General features: G+C 40.9%; 1 protein-coding gene across 2 annotated transcripts; it reads right to left on the bottom strand.

The window, feature by feature from the left end:
* Positions 1-359: 359 nt before the first annotated feature.
* Positions 360-16,466, bottom strand: tmco6 (transmembrane and coiled-coil domains 6). 2 transcript variants are annotated; one of them, XM_088343903.1, is made up of 12 exons: positions 16,290-16,466; positions 13,600-13,706; positions 11,299-11,411; positions 8,826-9,009; positions 8,656-8,760; positions 7,401-7,495; positions 7,215-7,331; positions 4,744-4,858; positions 3,286-3,460; positions 3,090-3,184; positions 1,759-1,926; positions 360-1,692 (listed from the first exon to the last, which is right to left on the bottom strand). In XM_088343903.1, the coding sequence occupies exons 1-12, from the start codon at positions 16,378-16,380 to the stop codon at positions 1,540-1,542; spliced, it is 1,518 nt and encodes a 505-aa protein (XP_088200029.1). In that variant the 5' UTR covers positions 16,381-16,466; the 3' UTR covers positions 360-1,539. The 2 variants fall into 2 exon arrangements, with proteins under 2 accessions (XP_088200029.1, XP_088200030.1); XM_088343904.1 differs by lacking the exon at positions 11,299-11,411 and having other exon boundaries at positions 16,290-16,440.
* Positions 16,467-16,705: the final 239 nt, after the last annotated feature.

Raw genomic sequence — 16,705 nt, 5'->3', positions numbered from 1 at the left:
CGCTTTTCAAGTCATTGAAGACTTTCCAAAGCGCTTTACAGTGTGTTTCACTTACCCATTCATACACACTCACACACCGATAGCAGTGTCAACCATGCAAGGCAATAATGACCATCGATCAGGGATCTCCAACGTGGCTGGTGATGAAAGAAGGCTCTGCTGACTCAGCTCGAGTGGGCATGAAGGAGATTTTATGATTTTTAAAATGATGTCAGTGCCAACATACAACAAGTGGTGCGCAGGCTCTGTTCTAAAACTGGATTCATTTCACAATATGTAGCATCGTGTAGAACATTGTAAAAAAAAAGTTATTCATTAATAAAATACACATGATTTTGACCTTGTAATGGGTTTGGTGCCCTCTGAGGACAGGTAAGGGACCTGCGGACTGGTTCCTAATATAGCTATTTTTGTGATTTTATCGTACAATGATTCTTTTTATAGTTAACAGAGTTAAATTAACGCTACTTCCTACTTATCTCTTCTTCTCTTTTTAAAAAATATTTCCCCCCTCTCTTTCTCTCTTATTTCTCTTTACATTTCCCCTTACTCTCTCCCCTTCTCTTTTTTTCTGTCTTTCCCCTTGTGTTTCTCTCTTGTCATCTTTCTCTCTGCCTTTTTCTCTCCTTCTAATACACAGGTGTCAAAGAGGCGGCCCGCGGGCCAGATCAAGCCCGCTACGGGATTGAATCCGGCCCGCGAGACAACACTCAGAGAAGCGCAAGAGAAAAACAAGCTGCAGGTTGAAATGTGTCAACTTGATGTTGCCAAAGCCAGGTGCCTCCAACAAAGACACTGTACTTGTTATTTATCTCTCTCTCTCTCTCTCTCTCTCTCTTTTCCACCCCTTTTCTCCCACCCAGTCTCTGTCTCTTTCACTTTTTGTCTCTCTCTTTTTCTCTTCCTTTGTTGCTCTTTGTCTCTTTCTCTCTCTGTGTCTTAACCTATTTTGCTCTAACTTCCTTTTTTTCTTTTCTCTCTTTTCTCTCCTTCTGTCTTTCTATTTCTCTTTGGATTTCTTTCTTCCTCTCCCTTTCTTTCCCCCCTCTCTCATGACTTTTTATCTTTTGTTTCTCACATTCTCTCCCTCTCTTTTTCTTTCTTTGTCCCGCCCTCTCTCATTTTCCCTCCCTCTTTCTCTTATTTCTTGATCCCTCTTTTTCTTTCTCTTGAATCTACTAGTCCGGCCCCCGACAGAATGTTTGTTCTATCGTGTGGCCCCAGAGTTAAAATGAGTTTGACACCCATGTTCTAATAATCAAACCGGTAATTGTACAATGTAATTAGTATTAAGGTATGCTATTCTAGAAATGTATATTAGAGCTAGCGCCCTTAGCGCTAATGAGTAGCCTTTGGTAAGATTTCATGATAAAAACATTCTTAAGGAGTCTTTTTATCACATTTATGGACAAAAAAGACAACCTATTATAAATAAAGGTTTAAAAAAAAATCATCGCGTATCAGTATTCCTAAAAATTGAGGATTTCTTTCCCCATTTCGTCTCGACTCCTAAATTCCTTCTCAGAAATTCAATGACATTTACCGCGCGTTATTCACAGCGTGCTTGGAGGAATGAGCCAGCAGATGGCGCTCCAGGAGGTACGCCGCTCTTTTCCTCACATCTTCTTGGCTGCCATATTGCAACGTTTCAAGAAGTGAAGCGCCACCTTGCGTCACAAACTCCTCGACCACCTGAATGAAAATAAAGACCCGCGATGAAGACTGCGTGATGTAATCGGATTACAATCACTCACTTACTTGAGAAGCGCTAGTTAAGAGCATGAAGAGGATCTCGAGACTCAGGATCACCGCCTCTCGATCCGCCATCTTGAGGGTGGCGGAGAGCGACGATAGCAGACCGATCTCAGCCAAATGGAGGCGAAAGTTTGTTGACTTGTGGGCCACGTTTGCCAAAACTTGGAGGATCTGAATGAGGGATAATGGAAAAAAGAAGCTCGACCTCATTGAAAATCTAGGTAGATGATGTTAGGGTAGGTAGTTAAGGTTCGGGAAGGCAGAGTTAAGTGTTGGTAGGAAGGTATGTCAGGTAAAGGTAAATAGGTCAGTAAGGTTAAAGTAAGTAGGTCAGTATCTTGGTTATGTAAGTTTAGGGTGGGTAGGTAGGTAAGTTTAGGGTAGGTAAGGTTATGATAGGTAGGTAAGGGTAGTAAGTAGATAAGGGTTAAGCTAAGGTATGAAGGTATGGTTAAGTCAAGTAGATAAAAAAAAGTTAGGTTGGGGTAAGTGGGTAGGTAGGTAAGGTCAGTGTAGGTGGTTAAGATTAGTATAGGTAGGTAAGGTTTAGATATGTAGGTGAGTAGCCAAAGGTTAGGTTAGAGGAGGTAGGGAAGGTTAGGTAGGTAAGTTTAGGATCTGTAAGGTTAGGATAGGATAAGTAGGAATTTTTTGATGTAGGTAGCAAAGTTAAGGTATGTGGGTAGTTAGGATAGGTAGGCAATATTATGATATGAACGTAATGTTTGGTAGGTAGATAAAGTTATGGTAGGTGAGTGGCTAGGTAAGGTTAGGATAGGTAGGCAAGGTTAGGATACATAGGTAAGGTTGGGTTTGGTAGATAGATAATGTTAGGGTATGTAGGTAGGCAAGTAAGTAGGTAGGTTAGGTTAGTATGTGGGTAGATAAGCATGTGGGTAGGTAAGCTGTAGTGTTAGAGTAGGTGGGTAGGTACATAAGGTCAGGGTAGGTAAGATTAGGATAGGTAGGTAAGGAGATAAGAAAGTTTGGTTAGGGGAGATAAGGTCAGGATAAGAATAAGTAGATACGGTTTAGGTAGGTAGGTAAAGCTAGGATACGTAGGAATGTTTCTAAATAGGTAAATAATGTTATGCTAGGTGGGTGGGTAGGTAAGGTTGGGATTGGTAGGTATGATTAAGAGAGGTAGGTAAGGTTAGAATAGATAGGTAAGGAGATAAGAAAGGGTAGGTTTGTGGAGGTAGGTGAGTAGGGTTAGGGTAGGTTATGTAGGTAAGTCTATAAGGTTAGTGTAGGTAGGTAAGTATGTGGGTAGTTATGTAGGGTTAGAGTAGCTAGGTAGGTCGGTAAGTTTCTAAAATGAGTGAAAGACAGACCATAGTATTGAGTCCTTGGGAGTACGGCAGAAGCCGGATCAAATCTGGAACTAAATTCTGTGTCACCAAAGCCGAACAGGATAGCTCAGATTGGGCTGGGTCACACGCACAAGATGGAAAAAGAATAAAACAAATGTCAATTTGATGTCATAAAGTGCTTCAGAAGAATGAATATGCACGTGGAATAACAAAGCACCTGTCAGATTGTTGAGGACCCAAGCGCAGTCTCTGGCCAAAGCGGGCCGGGTTTGGACGTAAACCCGAAGAAGAGCACAAAGAGGGACCACCATATCACTTAAAGGAGCGTCCGCCATGCCTGGAGGACAACGGGACAAGAGGTTCCCTACGCACCTCAGAAGGGGACACAGGAGCTGAGAAGAGGAAACAAAATCAGATTGGGCATGTCATTCCCAACCGTTAAAGTGCAAAACAGTAGACAGAAAGCTGTCCAGAGTTGCGTCCCTGGTGGTTCCTCGACGAACCGAGGGGTTAAGACAGGGGTGTTATTTTAGCCCCGGGGGCACATGTTAAAAAAACACTCTCGCAAGGCTGGACTAGCAGATTAAAGAGAAAGACAAAGAAAAGAGAGAGAAAGAGGAAGAAGAAGAGAAACATAGGGAAAAAAAGCAAGCAAGAAAGTGTGAGAAGGCGAGAGAGAGAAAAATGGAGAGAGAAGGGGAGATAGAGAAAGAGAAAAGAGAGAAATAGAGAACGAGAGTGACTCAGAGAAAGAAAGAAAGAAAGACAAGAAGAAAGGGAAAGAGAGAATGATAGAGGGAGGGAAAGAAGAGAAACATAGAAAAAACTAAGCAAGATAGAGTGAGAAGGCGAGAGAGAGAGAGAAATGGAGAGAGATGGGGATATAGAGAAAGAGTAAAGAGAAATAGAGAACGAGAGTGACAGAAAGAAAGATAGGAAGAAAGGGATAGAGAGAAAAGGATAGAGGGAGGAAAAGAAAGAAAGAAGAGAAAAAGAAACAGCTTAAGAAAGCAAACAAGAAAGAAAAAGTGAGAGAGAAAGAAACGGAGAGAGAAGGGGAATTGAAGACAGAAAAATGAGAAGTAAAGAAACCATGACAGAAAGAGAAAGAAAGAATGAAAGAAAGACAAAAAGAAAAAAGGGATAGAGAGAGAGAGAGAATGAAAAAGAAGAGAAAGAAAGACAAAAAAAAGAAAAGAAAAAAAACAAGCATGAAAAGAGGGTGAGACAAAGAAAGAGATAGGGGCAGAGTGTCAATAATAGAGGGATAGAGAGAACAGAAAATGAAAGAAAAGAAGAAACAAAGAAAAAGAGTCAGAAAGCAAAATGGAGCGAGAAGGGGAATGAAGACAGAAAAATGAGAAGTAAAGAAACAGTGACACAGAGAAAGATAGAAAGAAAAGGGGATAGAGAGAGCGAGAGAATGAAAAAGAAGAGAAAGAAAGAGAAGAGAAAAGAAAAGAAAGAAAAAAGCAAGTATTAAAAGAGGGTGAGACAAAGAAAGACAGAAAGGGGCAGAGTGTCAATAATAGAGGGAAAGAAAGAAAGAACAGAAAAAGAAATAGAGAAACAAAGAAAAACAGTGAGAAAGCAAAATGGAGAGAGAAGGAGAAATAGAGAAAGAAAGAAGATAGGAGGGCCTAGTAAAGGTTACATAATGCAAAACTTGGCTTACCAGTTCTACCCCTTCTTCTTTGTTCCCTTTAGCGACAGCGCCGCCCAGCGGCACTAACAATTTACTGCACTTCAACAAAGCCCCGCAATCCAATAGAACTTGGTTATCCTGCGAGCTTTCCAGAAAATAAAAGTCAGTATTCATTTAAAAAGAAATGGAGAAGAAGAATGCAGACAAGAGTAAGGTTTTCTTGAAGGTAACTACTGGGATTGGTATTTAGCAGCAAGTGGTGGTTTGGGGGAGGATGTGAAGAAGAGGGTGGGCGAAGGGTGCAAGGCAATGGTGGGTGTGCTGAACGGATTGTTCAAATCTAAAGATCTGCGAATTGAAGGATTATATTCATTTTACTATAAAGGATTTTATACGATTAAATACAAGTTACATTTATTGAGTGCAAGATTTTCACTGAGTGGGCTTCAGGTCACGCTGTTCCAAATGCGGAATGTTTTGGCTGGGGAATTTTGATAACAGGACTCTGACGAAGGACGGCAGGCATTGTTTTGATAAACGCTCTGCTGTTCGAGTTTTCCAGACATCGCGGCGAGGTGGTGGAGCTCACGTTGGTTGGGCTTCATTGGCACGCCCATGGGAGGAGCCGGCACACCATCTTTCGAAAAGACGTGAGAGGAGAAGAGAGAGGACTTGGAGAGGGTTTCCCAGAGACTCCAACGACACTAATATGGCCGTATTCGATGGAGTTCACTTAGTTCAATCGTAAATAAAATTAAATCTGCCCCCGTGTGAAAATGTCGGCTATTCTTGTTTATCTTTTCCATCAAGAAACGTTGGGTGAATGTATGTTGTGTTTGGTTAATAGTGTCAGATAACTAATTCGGTACATTTTAATATTTAATTCCCAACAATATGGAAAGAATAGATGAAGGCTGTTAAACTAAAATAGAAAGTAGTGCCCTAGTGGTGGGAAATAGAATGAGAGGAAGGCAAAATTTGGTTCGTTTAACACATGCAAGGGATGTATGTGAACGGCGAAGGATAGTTAAGAATGACTGATATCGACACATATGATGCGGAGGGGGTAAACCGGTGTATGCTGTCTCTGCTGATGAAGGGTTAAATGGCACAGCAACTCAGCCCTTGTTGTGCTGTGGGCCTCGGGTCCGGTGTCAGGTTGGGAAGAGCGAAGGGGAATGAATGGTCGGTCAATGTGTGTTTTTGAGCCACCTCTCACTAGGGGGTTCAGCTTCGGGATGTTGATTAATGGATGGATATGAAACATCATAGGCGGCATCGCGAGTGGCAGAATTTCCAGCAGCTCCTTGTTATTTCGCTCTTTTTGTGATTTATTGTTTTTATTGTTTGCTTCTATCTTCGGTGTTTTCGTCCCATTTGACAACTACACTTTGGATGACTTTCTATCCTATCATTATGGGTTTTAACGCACAAAAATGCGTTTATTCGAGGAAACAACTCCTTGCCCTGAAAAATTCTCGTGCTGGCGTGATTACCCATTTACCAAACGACATTTTCACACGGGGGCAGATTTAATTTCATTAACTATTTAATTAAGTGTACTCCATCGAAAACGGCTGAATTAGTGTCGTTGGCGTCTGTGGGAAGCCTTTTTTTCAAGTCTTTTAGCTCTCTCCTATTGGCCATCTTCTCCCCGCATAATGGCGTGCCGACTCCTCCCATGGGCATGCCAAGGAAGCCCCCCCCCTTGGGCTTCACCATCTCGTCGAAGAGCGTCGCGATGTCTGGAATACTCAAAACAACACCGAGCGTTTCTAGGTCATCAGGGCCTTTCTGCGTCTGGATGTGCTGAGTGTCTTATCAACCTGCCGTTCCTGTAAACAACATTTTCCACCAGGGTGCCCTGACTTTGCACCACAGCCCAGCCAGTGAATATCTCTTGCATTAAGTGTAATTTGTATTCGATCGTATAAAATCCTTTATAGTCAAATGTATAAAATCCTTCAGTACCGTCCGTAATCATGGGAAATGTGAACTCTCTACCAATAAGACCGACGAACTGGCTGTGCTGGTGAAAAACATCAAAGCGTACAGGGAGTGCAGTTTGCCGTGTTTTACGGAAACGTGGCTCACGTCTAGCATACCGGACGCTAACGTGGAGCTACCCGGCTTCAGCGCTGTTAGACAAAGAGACAAAAGCCTGCGGGAAGCGGAGAGGAGGCGGACTCGCTATCTACGTGAACACGAGGCGGTGTAACCCTGGGCACAAAGATTTCCATCTGCTGCAGGGACGTCCAACTTTTGGCCTAGCGTGTGACGTCATCCACTCCGCTGTTGCTAAACTACAAACACAGCACCCCGAGGCCATCCTGCTAATCTCTGGGGACTTCAATCACGTGACTCAGAATACAACAGCGCCTGCTTTCTTTATTATTTCATTTTTCAACACAAGCATACTCCTGGAAGTGTGACTTTCCCTACGGGGATGAATAAAGTATCTATCTATATATATCGATATGAAATGCGTCCCCGGCACTCACCTGCACGCAAGGTAGTGCAGGCACCAGGCAGATTCGATAGCAGGACCCAGAGAAAAATGGAGGTCCGGTGTTAGGATGCCTAAAAGGTTTGAAGGTAAACTGGAAGCCAGGACCAAGCTGCAAAATGGATTGGGTAAAATGTATCCAGTATTAAGTATAAACGGTATTCTCACTTGCTATACTTACGGGATTATTTTCTCTGCTGCGTCTTTGCTGCTCTGGAGAAGTTGCGAGAGAGTGAAACAGGCCGCTTCCACCGCTGCTGCGTTATGCTGTTGATTCTAGACACATTTTGTATATTTAAAAAGGTTCAGGCAGGAAGACCTGCTATTTCTCTTTTTTTTGTTCTAAATTTCAAAAGGGGGGCCCTGGCTGGCCTTTGCCCCAACAGACAATGGGGACAAAGAAGGCCGAAGCCCAGGGCCTTGGCCCCTCGGCGAGGAAGCCTGGCACAATCCAATCAGGAGGCTTAGATGGACCCTTCATCCAAAAGGTAACATCAACCAACTTTTTGGTGATGGGCAGAAAGATTATTCATTCTGACACACTATGAAGTCATTCCTGATCATTAAAATGAGTTGATTATCTTAACATGGGGCTTATTGATCAGTACTATCAGTTAGAGAACACTCCCTACCTTAAGGCAAGTGAAATTCAAAACTTTTTAACACCTTTTGAAATCAAATTTAAGACCACGTTGAGAAAAATAACTACAATTGAACAAAAAAACTAAGAAAAACACAATTTTTAAGAAATGTTTTTTTTTTTTTAAATCACGTTTTTGTCTAGTTGTAAACTATCCATCTCGCCAAAGTTTAAGACATGGGAAATGACGTTTACAGTACTTTATGGTTCTTCAAGATTGCATTTTTAGCATAAAAAATACTTTTTGCTCCAGAGTAAAACTTTTTGGAAAAACACAACACTGCTATAATCATAACCAAGTTTGAGTGTTGCATGACAAAAAAATTCAATACACCCTGCAGGTGGAGGATTGACAAATTTGACGAAATATTTGCGTTCACAAGACTTTTCGAAAATTGGATCTAAGACATTTTAATGCCAATTAAGGTCTTATATTTAGAATCATGAATTTAATGCCATTTAAGTCTTTTCAACAATGTCCTTTGTTTCTGATTTGATTTTGTTGCCATGTAAATAAATCATAGTTTGTTAAGAATCAAACCAAGTTGCATTATTTGTGTGTTAAAATACAATATGTTGAGCGGATTACTTCCTTTAGAATACAATGAGACTGTATTTCGGGGACTAATTCCAGTGGGGAATATTAAGCATAACATAAAACATGGCAATGGCAACAATTTCAAGAATTTTCAAACATGTCACCCACAACTCAAGCCTTTTCCTCTACTTGAAAACACAGCATTAAAATCCAAGCCTTTTTGAGGGTTTCAAGCACCCGGACGAACCTCGGTCCTACCTCTATGCAGTTGGCAAGGGCTGGTATAATTCCCTGAGCCAGAAGTTTCTCCAGCACGACCTGGTCTTCAGGACACAAGTTCCCAAGCGTGTAGAGACACAGTTCCTAAGGAAGAGAAGACAAAAATGGAAGCCGAACATCTCCTGGAACGGGGATTCGAGGTGACTGACGGTGAAGCTGCTGCTTTGTCCGGAGAGATAGGTGAGGAGGTAGGGCGTGGCCGCTAGGCAAGCCGAGGCCACTTTTGGCTGAAGCGAACGAGACAACTCGTGGAGACAGCGGACGGACTGAAGACGAAACCGAGTGTTGTGTCCCGTCAGGAGTCCCACCAGGAATTGGATGCCGTTTGTTTGCCTTGGCAAGAAAACCAACACAGGAAACAGGATGCAATGAACCAATATTTTCGCCGTGGATATTCATTTTTGCATTTTGAAAATGTATTCACTTTTTTTTGTGTGGGGATTATCAAACAGGGGAAAAGTCTAGCTACTGAAGTTATATACTATTTTACATGCTGTTTCATTCCACTTATACTCAAAAATACTTGTCCTAAGTTTGACCTCAGCCTTGAGCTCAACTCTTCAGAAGGGTGTCGTAAATCGGCCTTGCTTTGGAATGTGTCTTTGGTTTCAGTTTGTGCAGATAATAATGATTTATCACCTCGCCTGGGGGGTTAGAATGTGTGTGTCATCGGCAACAGCATGGACCAATCGGCTGCAGCTTGGTCTTCGGGCGTGAACATTTCATCGCCATGTGTTATAAAAGTGGGCAACCCTGGAGTCCCCATCGCTCTTTCTCCACACAATTGTAATTGGCAAGGAAGAAAGTGTTGTGCATTGCGAGTCGGCTTGACATAAGGAGAACGCATTAGGATATAAAAAGGGAAATTCACGGCTTGTTTATCCTGAGAGTAAATGTCAGCAAATGTTATTAATGATCGCCTTGGGCTGCCAAAGAATGGCGTCCTTCTTTGCCAAGTCTTCTTGGCGGGGAACATCCAGTCGAGTCGACCCCAACAACAGTTCTTGGAAATTGGGAGTCGAAAGAGAACAAAACATTCTGTCTGGTAGCGTGTATTTTGAGATAAACACGTGCGAGGGGGACGGGCAAAAGTAATACGAGATGCTGTATTAGGATATAAAAAGCCAATTGTCTCTGAAGACGAATGAGACCTCTACTTTGTACGCTGATGAAGATAATTAAACGAGCTCTCCCTGTCACGCCAAGACTCCTTGCATCTTGTTATTTACATATTTTGGGGCGTATTTGCTCGGGCTGTTCCACGAAAAAAGATCCATTCTTTTATTAGGCTAAATAAATCGATATGAGGACTATCTTCGTCGCCTGGTGAATCAAATTTCTCCGGCTTCTGAATATGCTCCTACTGTAAGGGTTTAGACAAGACACGTGAAGTGTCTTCGGAGTCAGATTTCAGTGTAATAAATGTTAAAATCTTAGACTACCTATATACTTTGGTCATATCCCTCGAGAGGGGTGACCGACAGCAAGGTTTACCCCTGCCATATCATACAAGTGCCCCGCCAATCCTTTAGAACACGTCTAAACATCCCACTATCCTTTCAAAATCATTCCTATCACCAACAAGAGCCCTAGCTTCCATTAGATTTAGACCTCCCAAAAACAAAAACCCGAGCAAACATCTAGAAGAAAAATGGAGCAATTTTGGTCACTTTGTGTCGCTGTAAATTCTTCTTTGCGCTATTTAGCGCTTATTTTCAGTTGCGCGTCAGAAAACTGCAACATCTCGTGGTCAAGTAATATACACTGTCACTTTAGGGCAGAGGTGGGCAAACTGCAGCCCGGGGGCCACATGTGGCCGGCAAGACTTTACACCCGGCCAAAAGAAAATTTCCCTTGCTTTTCTTATATTTGGTTTTCTTCTTTTTCTGCTTCTCTTGATCTCTTTTGCTTATCCTTCTTATTTTTTTTCTTTTCATTTCGCCTCATCCCTTTTCTTGTGTTATTTGCCGTTTCTTTTCTTCTTTTGTTGTTTTTTTTTTTTCAAAAGATTTTCTTCTTCTTATTTTTCCCCTTTTGTCATTTTCTTCACCCTTTTCGTTTTTCTTCCAGTACTTCTTTGTCTTTTAATTTTCCCTATCTATTTGTTTTTCTTTTTTCTATATTTTTTCTTCTGCATATTTTTCCCTTTTTATCATTTTCTTCACCCTTTTCTTTTTTCTTTATTTTTTCTTCCAGTACTTCGTCTTTTCGTTTTTCCTTTCTATTCGTTTTTCTTTGTTTTTCTTTTTCCGTCTTTTTCCTCATTTTTCTTCTGCTTACATTTTCCTTTTCTTTTCCTTTTTTCTTCCTCTGATTCTTGTTTCCTTTTTTTCCAATGATCCTTCTTTTTTCCCTTTCCTTTTTTCGTCTTTCTCTATTTCATCATGTTACTTCAGTTACTTGATCTGTGGTCTGTGGTTCTTTCGCTTTAATCCTCTAGTCCGGCCCCCGACAGAATGTTTGTTCTATCGTGTGGCCCCCCAAATTAAAATGAGCTTGACACCCTTGCTTTAGAGGTACTCCTGAAAAGAGCCATAGGTTCCTGACCCCTGCCGTAAAGCGCGGGCCCTGAATCCTGGGGGTCCACTATACAAGAGAAAAAAAAAAACCTGGGGGCCATACTTGATGAAGACAAGCTGCGACGACGGGTCTCGGAGAGTTTTACACAGAGTTCTAAGGCGGGCTTCCTTTTCTGCTCCGTTGTGTTGAAGTCTGTGGAACAAAGTCACGACGTCCTGAGAGCAGAAACGTTTCTGTTTAGTTTATTGTCTCTGTCGGTGGGTTTACATGCAGGGATTGTTGGGAATTAAATTTTAAAATGTATCCTTTACCAAATTGTTCGAATGACTCCATTAACCAAAACACAACCTACGTTCACCCGACAATGCGCGCTCATTTCTTGAGGGAAAAGACAAACAGGAAGCTGAAATTTCCACACGGGGGCAGATTTAATTTCATTAACGATAGAACGAAGTGAACTCCATCGTAAATGGCCGAATTAGTGTCGCTCGAGTCTTTGTGTAGCCCTCTCTTCAAGTCCTCTCGCTTCTCCTCTCGGCCCACGTCTTTCTGCAAGATAGTGTGCCGGCTCCTCCCATGGGCGTGCCAGGGAAGCCCCCCACGTGGGAACCACCACCTCACCTCGATGTCTGGAAAACTCAAAACAGCCGAGCCTTTCTCAAAACATTGCCTGCCGTCCTCCGTCATCAGGGCCCTTCCTCGTCTGGAGGCGCCGATTGTCTTATCAGCCTCACGTCACAATATTTCCTACCAGACCAGGGTGCCCTGAACTTTCACTGCTCATTGAACTTAAGCCTACTCTGTGAAAATCTTCCTTGCACTTAATAAATGTAACTTGTATTCAATCGTATAAAATCCTTTAAAGTCAAATGTATAAAATAATTTAGGATTAACCCTCCTGTTGACTTAGGGTCAAAATGACCTGCCACTCTTTTAAAAATCCCCCCAAAATACCCTAAATTATATATTTTTATGACTTTTTCTAGATTAACCCTAACAGTGGGGGACAAAAAAGTGAAATGTGATTTTAATTCACATACCCAAGAAAGCCTTCTAGTTTTCTTATGTTATTTCTTCTTCTTCGTTGGTGTTGCCAAAAACTTGTAATTCTAGTAGTGCATTTAATATTTAATTTTACAGGCTAATAGTAGCTCGCTCAGTTTTATATAATTTTCTGTCATTATGGTGAAACTTACGTACTTTTATAAATAAATATAATTTGTTTAATCCGGATCCCTTCTCCGCATGCTCGATTTTTCTTATGTTATTTCTTCTTCTTCGTTGGTGCTGCCAAAAACTTGTAGTTCTCTGAGTATATAAACTAATTTAACACGCCAATTGTAGCTCGCTCGCAATTTCCAATCATTTTCAATCATTACGGTAAAAAGGACATACTTTTATACATATATTATATTTCTCGATGCCTTCTGCGCACGCTCGATTTTTTATTTATTTATATTTTTATTATTCGTTCTTCTTCGTTGGTGCCGCCCAAAACTTGTGGTTCTTGTTGAATATAAATTAATTTAATGAGCTAATTGTAGTTAGCTCGGAATTTCATATAGTTTTCAGTTATTAAGGTAAAAACGACATACTATTATACATAATTTATTTGTCTTGATGCCTTCTGGGCAACTTTGATTTCTTATATGATTCGTTCTTCTTCGTTGGTGCCGCCATTAACTTGTAGTTCTAGTTGTGCATGAAAAAAATTAACACGCTAATTGTACCACGCTCAAAGTTTTATATAATTTTCTGTCCTTATGTTGAAATGTACACACTTTTAATAAATAAATATCGTTTGTTTTATCCCGATGCCTTCTCCGCATGCTCGATTTCTTATAATATTCGTTCTTCTTCGTTGGTGCCGCCAAAAACTTGTAGTTCTCCGAGTACACGCCAATAGTAGCTCGTTCGCAATTTCATATAGTTTTCAGTCATTAAGGTAAAAACGACATACTTTTATACATAAACTATCTTTCTCGATGCTTTCTGCGCACGCTCGATTTCTTATATGATTCGTTCTTCTTCGTTGGTGCCGCCCAAAACTTGTGGTTCTTGTTGAATCTAAATTAATTTAACATGCTAATTGTAGCTCGCTCGAAGTTTAATATACTTTTCTGTCATTAAGGGGAAACTTACACACTTTTATAAATAAATATTGTTTATTTAATCCCGATGCCTTCTCCGCATTCTCGATTTTTCTTATGTTATTTCTTCTTCTTCGTTGGTGCCGCCCAAAACTTGTAGTTTTCGGAGTTTGTAAGGGCGTGGAGCCCTGGAGCGCGACAGGTATGTATTCAAATATAATACAAAACATGGATCTCGATCAGACTATTACCTGCATGTAAACACACATGACATATTCCGATTGTGAATATTGATTTTCCTCATAATACTCACCCTTTCATCTGAAGAAACATCCATGGTGACGTCATTCTGACCCTCGTCTTCGACGAGCAGGAGTCTCTTGCTCACAAGTTGTTTGTCTCGCCGGGCCTGACGGAGGGCTACAGCGCCCAAATTTTACATTTTATCTTTGCGAATGACAAAAATCTTACTTATTTATAGAAAAATTTGTATCTTGTTTTTTTTTGCAGAATGTTGCTGCTACATGTCATTGCACTACTGTTCTGATGCTTCCACTAGTCCAGGGGTCCGGAACCTATGGCTCGCAAGCCATATATGGCTCGTTCCATAAGTACAACTGTCTCAACTATCTATTGTATTATTGCATGCAAAACTGTTTTTGGCACCTACGATGCCGAGACATCTCTGAATGTGAGCAAGTTTCGGTCCAGTATATATATAGAATAGAATAGAATCTACCTTTATTGTCATTGTTACAACATGGGATATATTGTGACAACGAAATTAAACGTGGCACTCCAGTTCCACATTTTACAGTGAGGATATAAGGAAAACAAAGAGATAAAGGAACAAAGAAGATGTTTGTACTGTCCTTGTTGTATAGGCTTTGTTTTGCTCTGGAGGGGGATGCATGAAGGGGGTGAGGGGCAGACAGAGATGGGCGGATCCAACTAGATGTTTGATCTTACTGTACACACGGTCCAGTGTTTTTTCCCCTAATTGCTCAGTCCACGTATATACGTATATATAGCGCATCGTTTCAGTTTTCGTCACGGTGTCTAATCAGCAGATCCCGTTTTGGCTGTACATCGATAAAGAATCCTTTATATGGGGGGGAAACCCACAGAACAAACTGTAAACACCCAAAAACGCGAACAAATCACAGAGTGCAATTTAATTGGATGGGCAGTAGGGGTAGGAGTCTCCGAGGAAGGTAAATACGTTGGTATCCTTGTTTGCACCATTTTGTGACATTTATAAATAACTCTGCTTGCACCTTGTTTTTTAAATCATTATTTAGGAAAAAAATGATGATCAAAATGAGGCTTAACACTCTTGGAAATTTTAAGTTGTATATGTATATTGATACAAAGGCATCTGGCATTTATATTATTTCATAAATTTTTATCAAATCATCAAACGTCACACAGTGAAATAAAATGTGCTTAAGAATGAGCTTTTATCTGGAGAGCCCGTATGTTGAGTTTTGTCTCAAAATATTTGTTGTGGCGCTTTCTTAAAAAAAAAAAAAACGAAATATTTTTGCTTTTATGGCTCTTTGGGCTAGTCTAAAAGAACCTCTTTGGTAAATATGGTCGATATATCAGAATATTCCTTTTCCTCCACTTTTAGGTTTTTAATTCCATGTTGAACCTGAAGTTCCACGTCTAATCTCCTTGTGAACAATGCATCCTATCTTGTAATTGTAATCAATTACAAATTGTAATGCACAGGTGTCAAACAGGCGGCCCGTGGCCCAGATCAGGCCCGCTAAGGGATTGAATCCGGCCCGCGAGACAACACTCGGAGAAGCACAAGAGAAAAACAAGCTGCTGGTTGAAATATGTCAACTTGATGTTGCCAAAGCCAGATGCCTCCAACAAAGACACTGTACTTGTATTTCCTTTTTTTTCTCTCTCTCTCTCTCTTTTCCATTCCTTTTCTCCCACTCTCTGTCTCTCTCACTCTCTGTGTCTCTATGTTTCTCTTCATTTGTTGCTCTTTGTCTCTTTCTCTCTGTCTTTTTAACCTCAACTGCTTTAACTTCCTTTTTTCCTTTTCTCTCTTTTCTCTTTCTCTCTTCCTACACTTCGCGCTTTCTTTTCTCCCCTTCTGTCTTTCCATTTCTCTTTGGATTACTTTCTTCCTCTCCCTTTCTTTTCCGCCTCTCTCATGACTTTTTATCTTTTGTTTCTCACGCTCTCTCCCTGTCTCTTTCTTTCTTTGTCCCGCCCTCTCTCATTTTCCCTCCCTCTTTCTCTTATTTCTTTATCTCTCTTTTTCTTTCTCTTTAATCTACTAGTCCGGCCCCCGACAGAATGTTTGTTCTATCGCGTGGCCCCCTGAGTTAAAATGAGTTTGACACCCCTGCTATAAGTTGATATTTTCTTCACCTTTGGTGTGATGTGACTTCACCCGGTACAGTAGAGTTAGCGGGTGGATGCAGAGAGTGGGAGGAGAGAGGGGATTACAACTCTTCCTTTGTTGCTCTTTGTCTCTTTCTCTCTGTCTTTTTAACTTCATTTGCTCTCACTTTCTTTTTTCCTTTTCTCTTTCTCTTTTCCTACCCTCGGCGCTTTCTTTTCTCTCCTTCTGTCTTTCTATTTCTCTTTGGATTTCTTTCTTCCTCTCCTTCTTTCCCCCCCTCTCTCACGACTTTTTATTTTTTGTTTCTCACGCTCTCTCCCTCTCCCTTCGTCCCGCCCTCTCTCTCCTTTTCCCTCCCTCTTTCTCTCATTTCTTTATCTCTCTTTTTCTTTCACTTTAATCTACTAGTCCGGCCCCCGACAGAATGTTTGTTCTATCGTGTGGCCTCCCAGTTAAAATGAGTTTGACATCCCTGTTGTAATGCAATAACTTTGGATGACGTTAATAGTAATCATACGTTCAATAATAATCACACGTTCTATTTACATTAATGACTGCAATTAATGGTCATTACGAGCGATTTTACTATACTTAGATTTGCTGTTTGTAGCAGAACACATCTTAATTAGGCTTACCTTTTTCGTGTTCTCGTCTCTTTTCCCGAAACTCCTCCAGACTGAAACCCGCACGGCCAGCTTTGTGGGGAACTTTTTTTAACCTCCACATGATTTTGATTTTATTTTAAATAATGGTTTCACTTAATAGAACTGGAAAGCATGTTGAGACCAAAACAAACTGAGTTCTTCTTCTGATGCAATTTATGGGTGGTTAGTAGATATAAGTTGCATTAGCGCCACCTTGTGTGAAACGGGAAACTGCTTATTGAGCTAATGATCGTCGTAGTGACGTTTTTTTTCTAAATGTTTTGAGGAAAATAAAAACAATTGTCTTTCAAAAATAGCGCCTTGGGGATGAAATAGGACCCTAAACAAACAATGAGTTCTTATTCTGTTGTAATTTCTGGGTGGTTAGTAAGATATAAGTTGCATTA

This window comes from Urocampus carinirostris, chromosome 9 (assembly GCF_059441175.1).
Source record: "Urocampus carinirostris isolate Australia breed hairy pipefish chromosome 9, RoL_Ucar_1.0, whole genome shotgun sequence".
Classification (NCBI taxonomy): domain Eukaryota; kingdom Metazoa; phylum Chordata; class Actinopteri; order Syngnathiformes; family Syngnathidae; genus Urocampus; species Urocampus carinirostris.
Note: the sequence above shows the minus strand (reverse complement) of the source record. Positions and strands in the feature narration are given on the sequence as shown.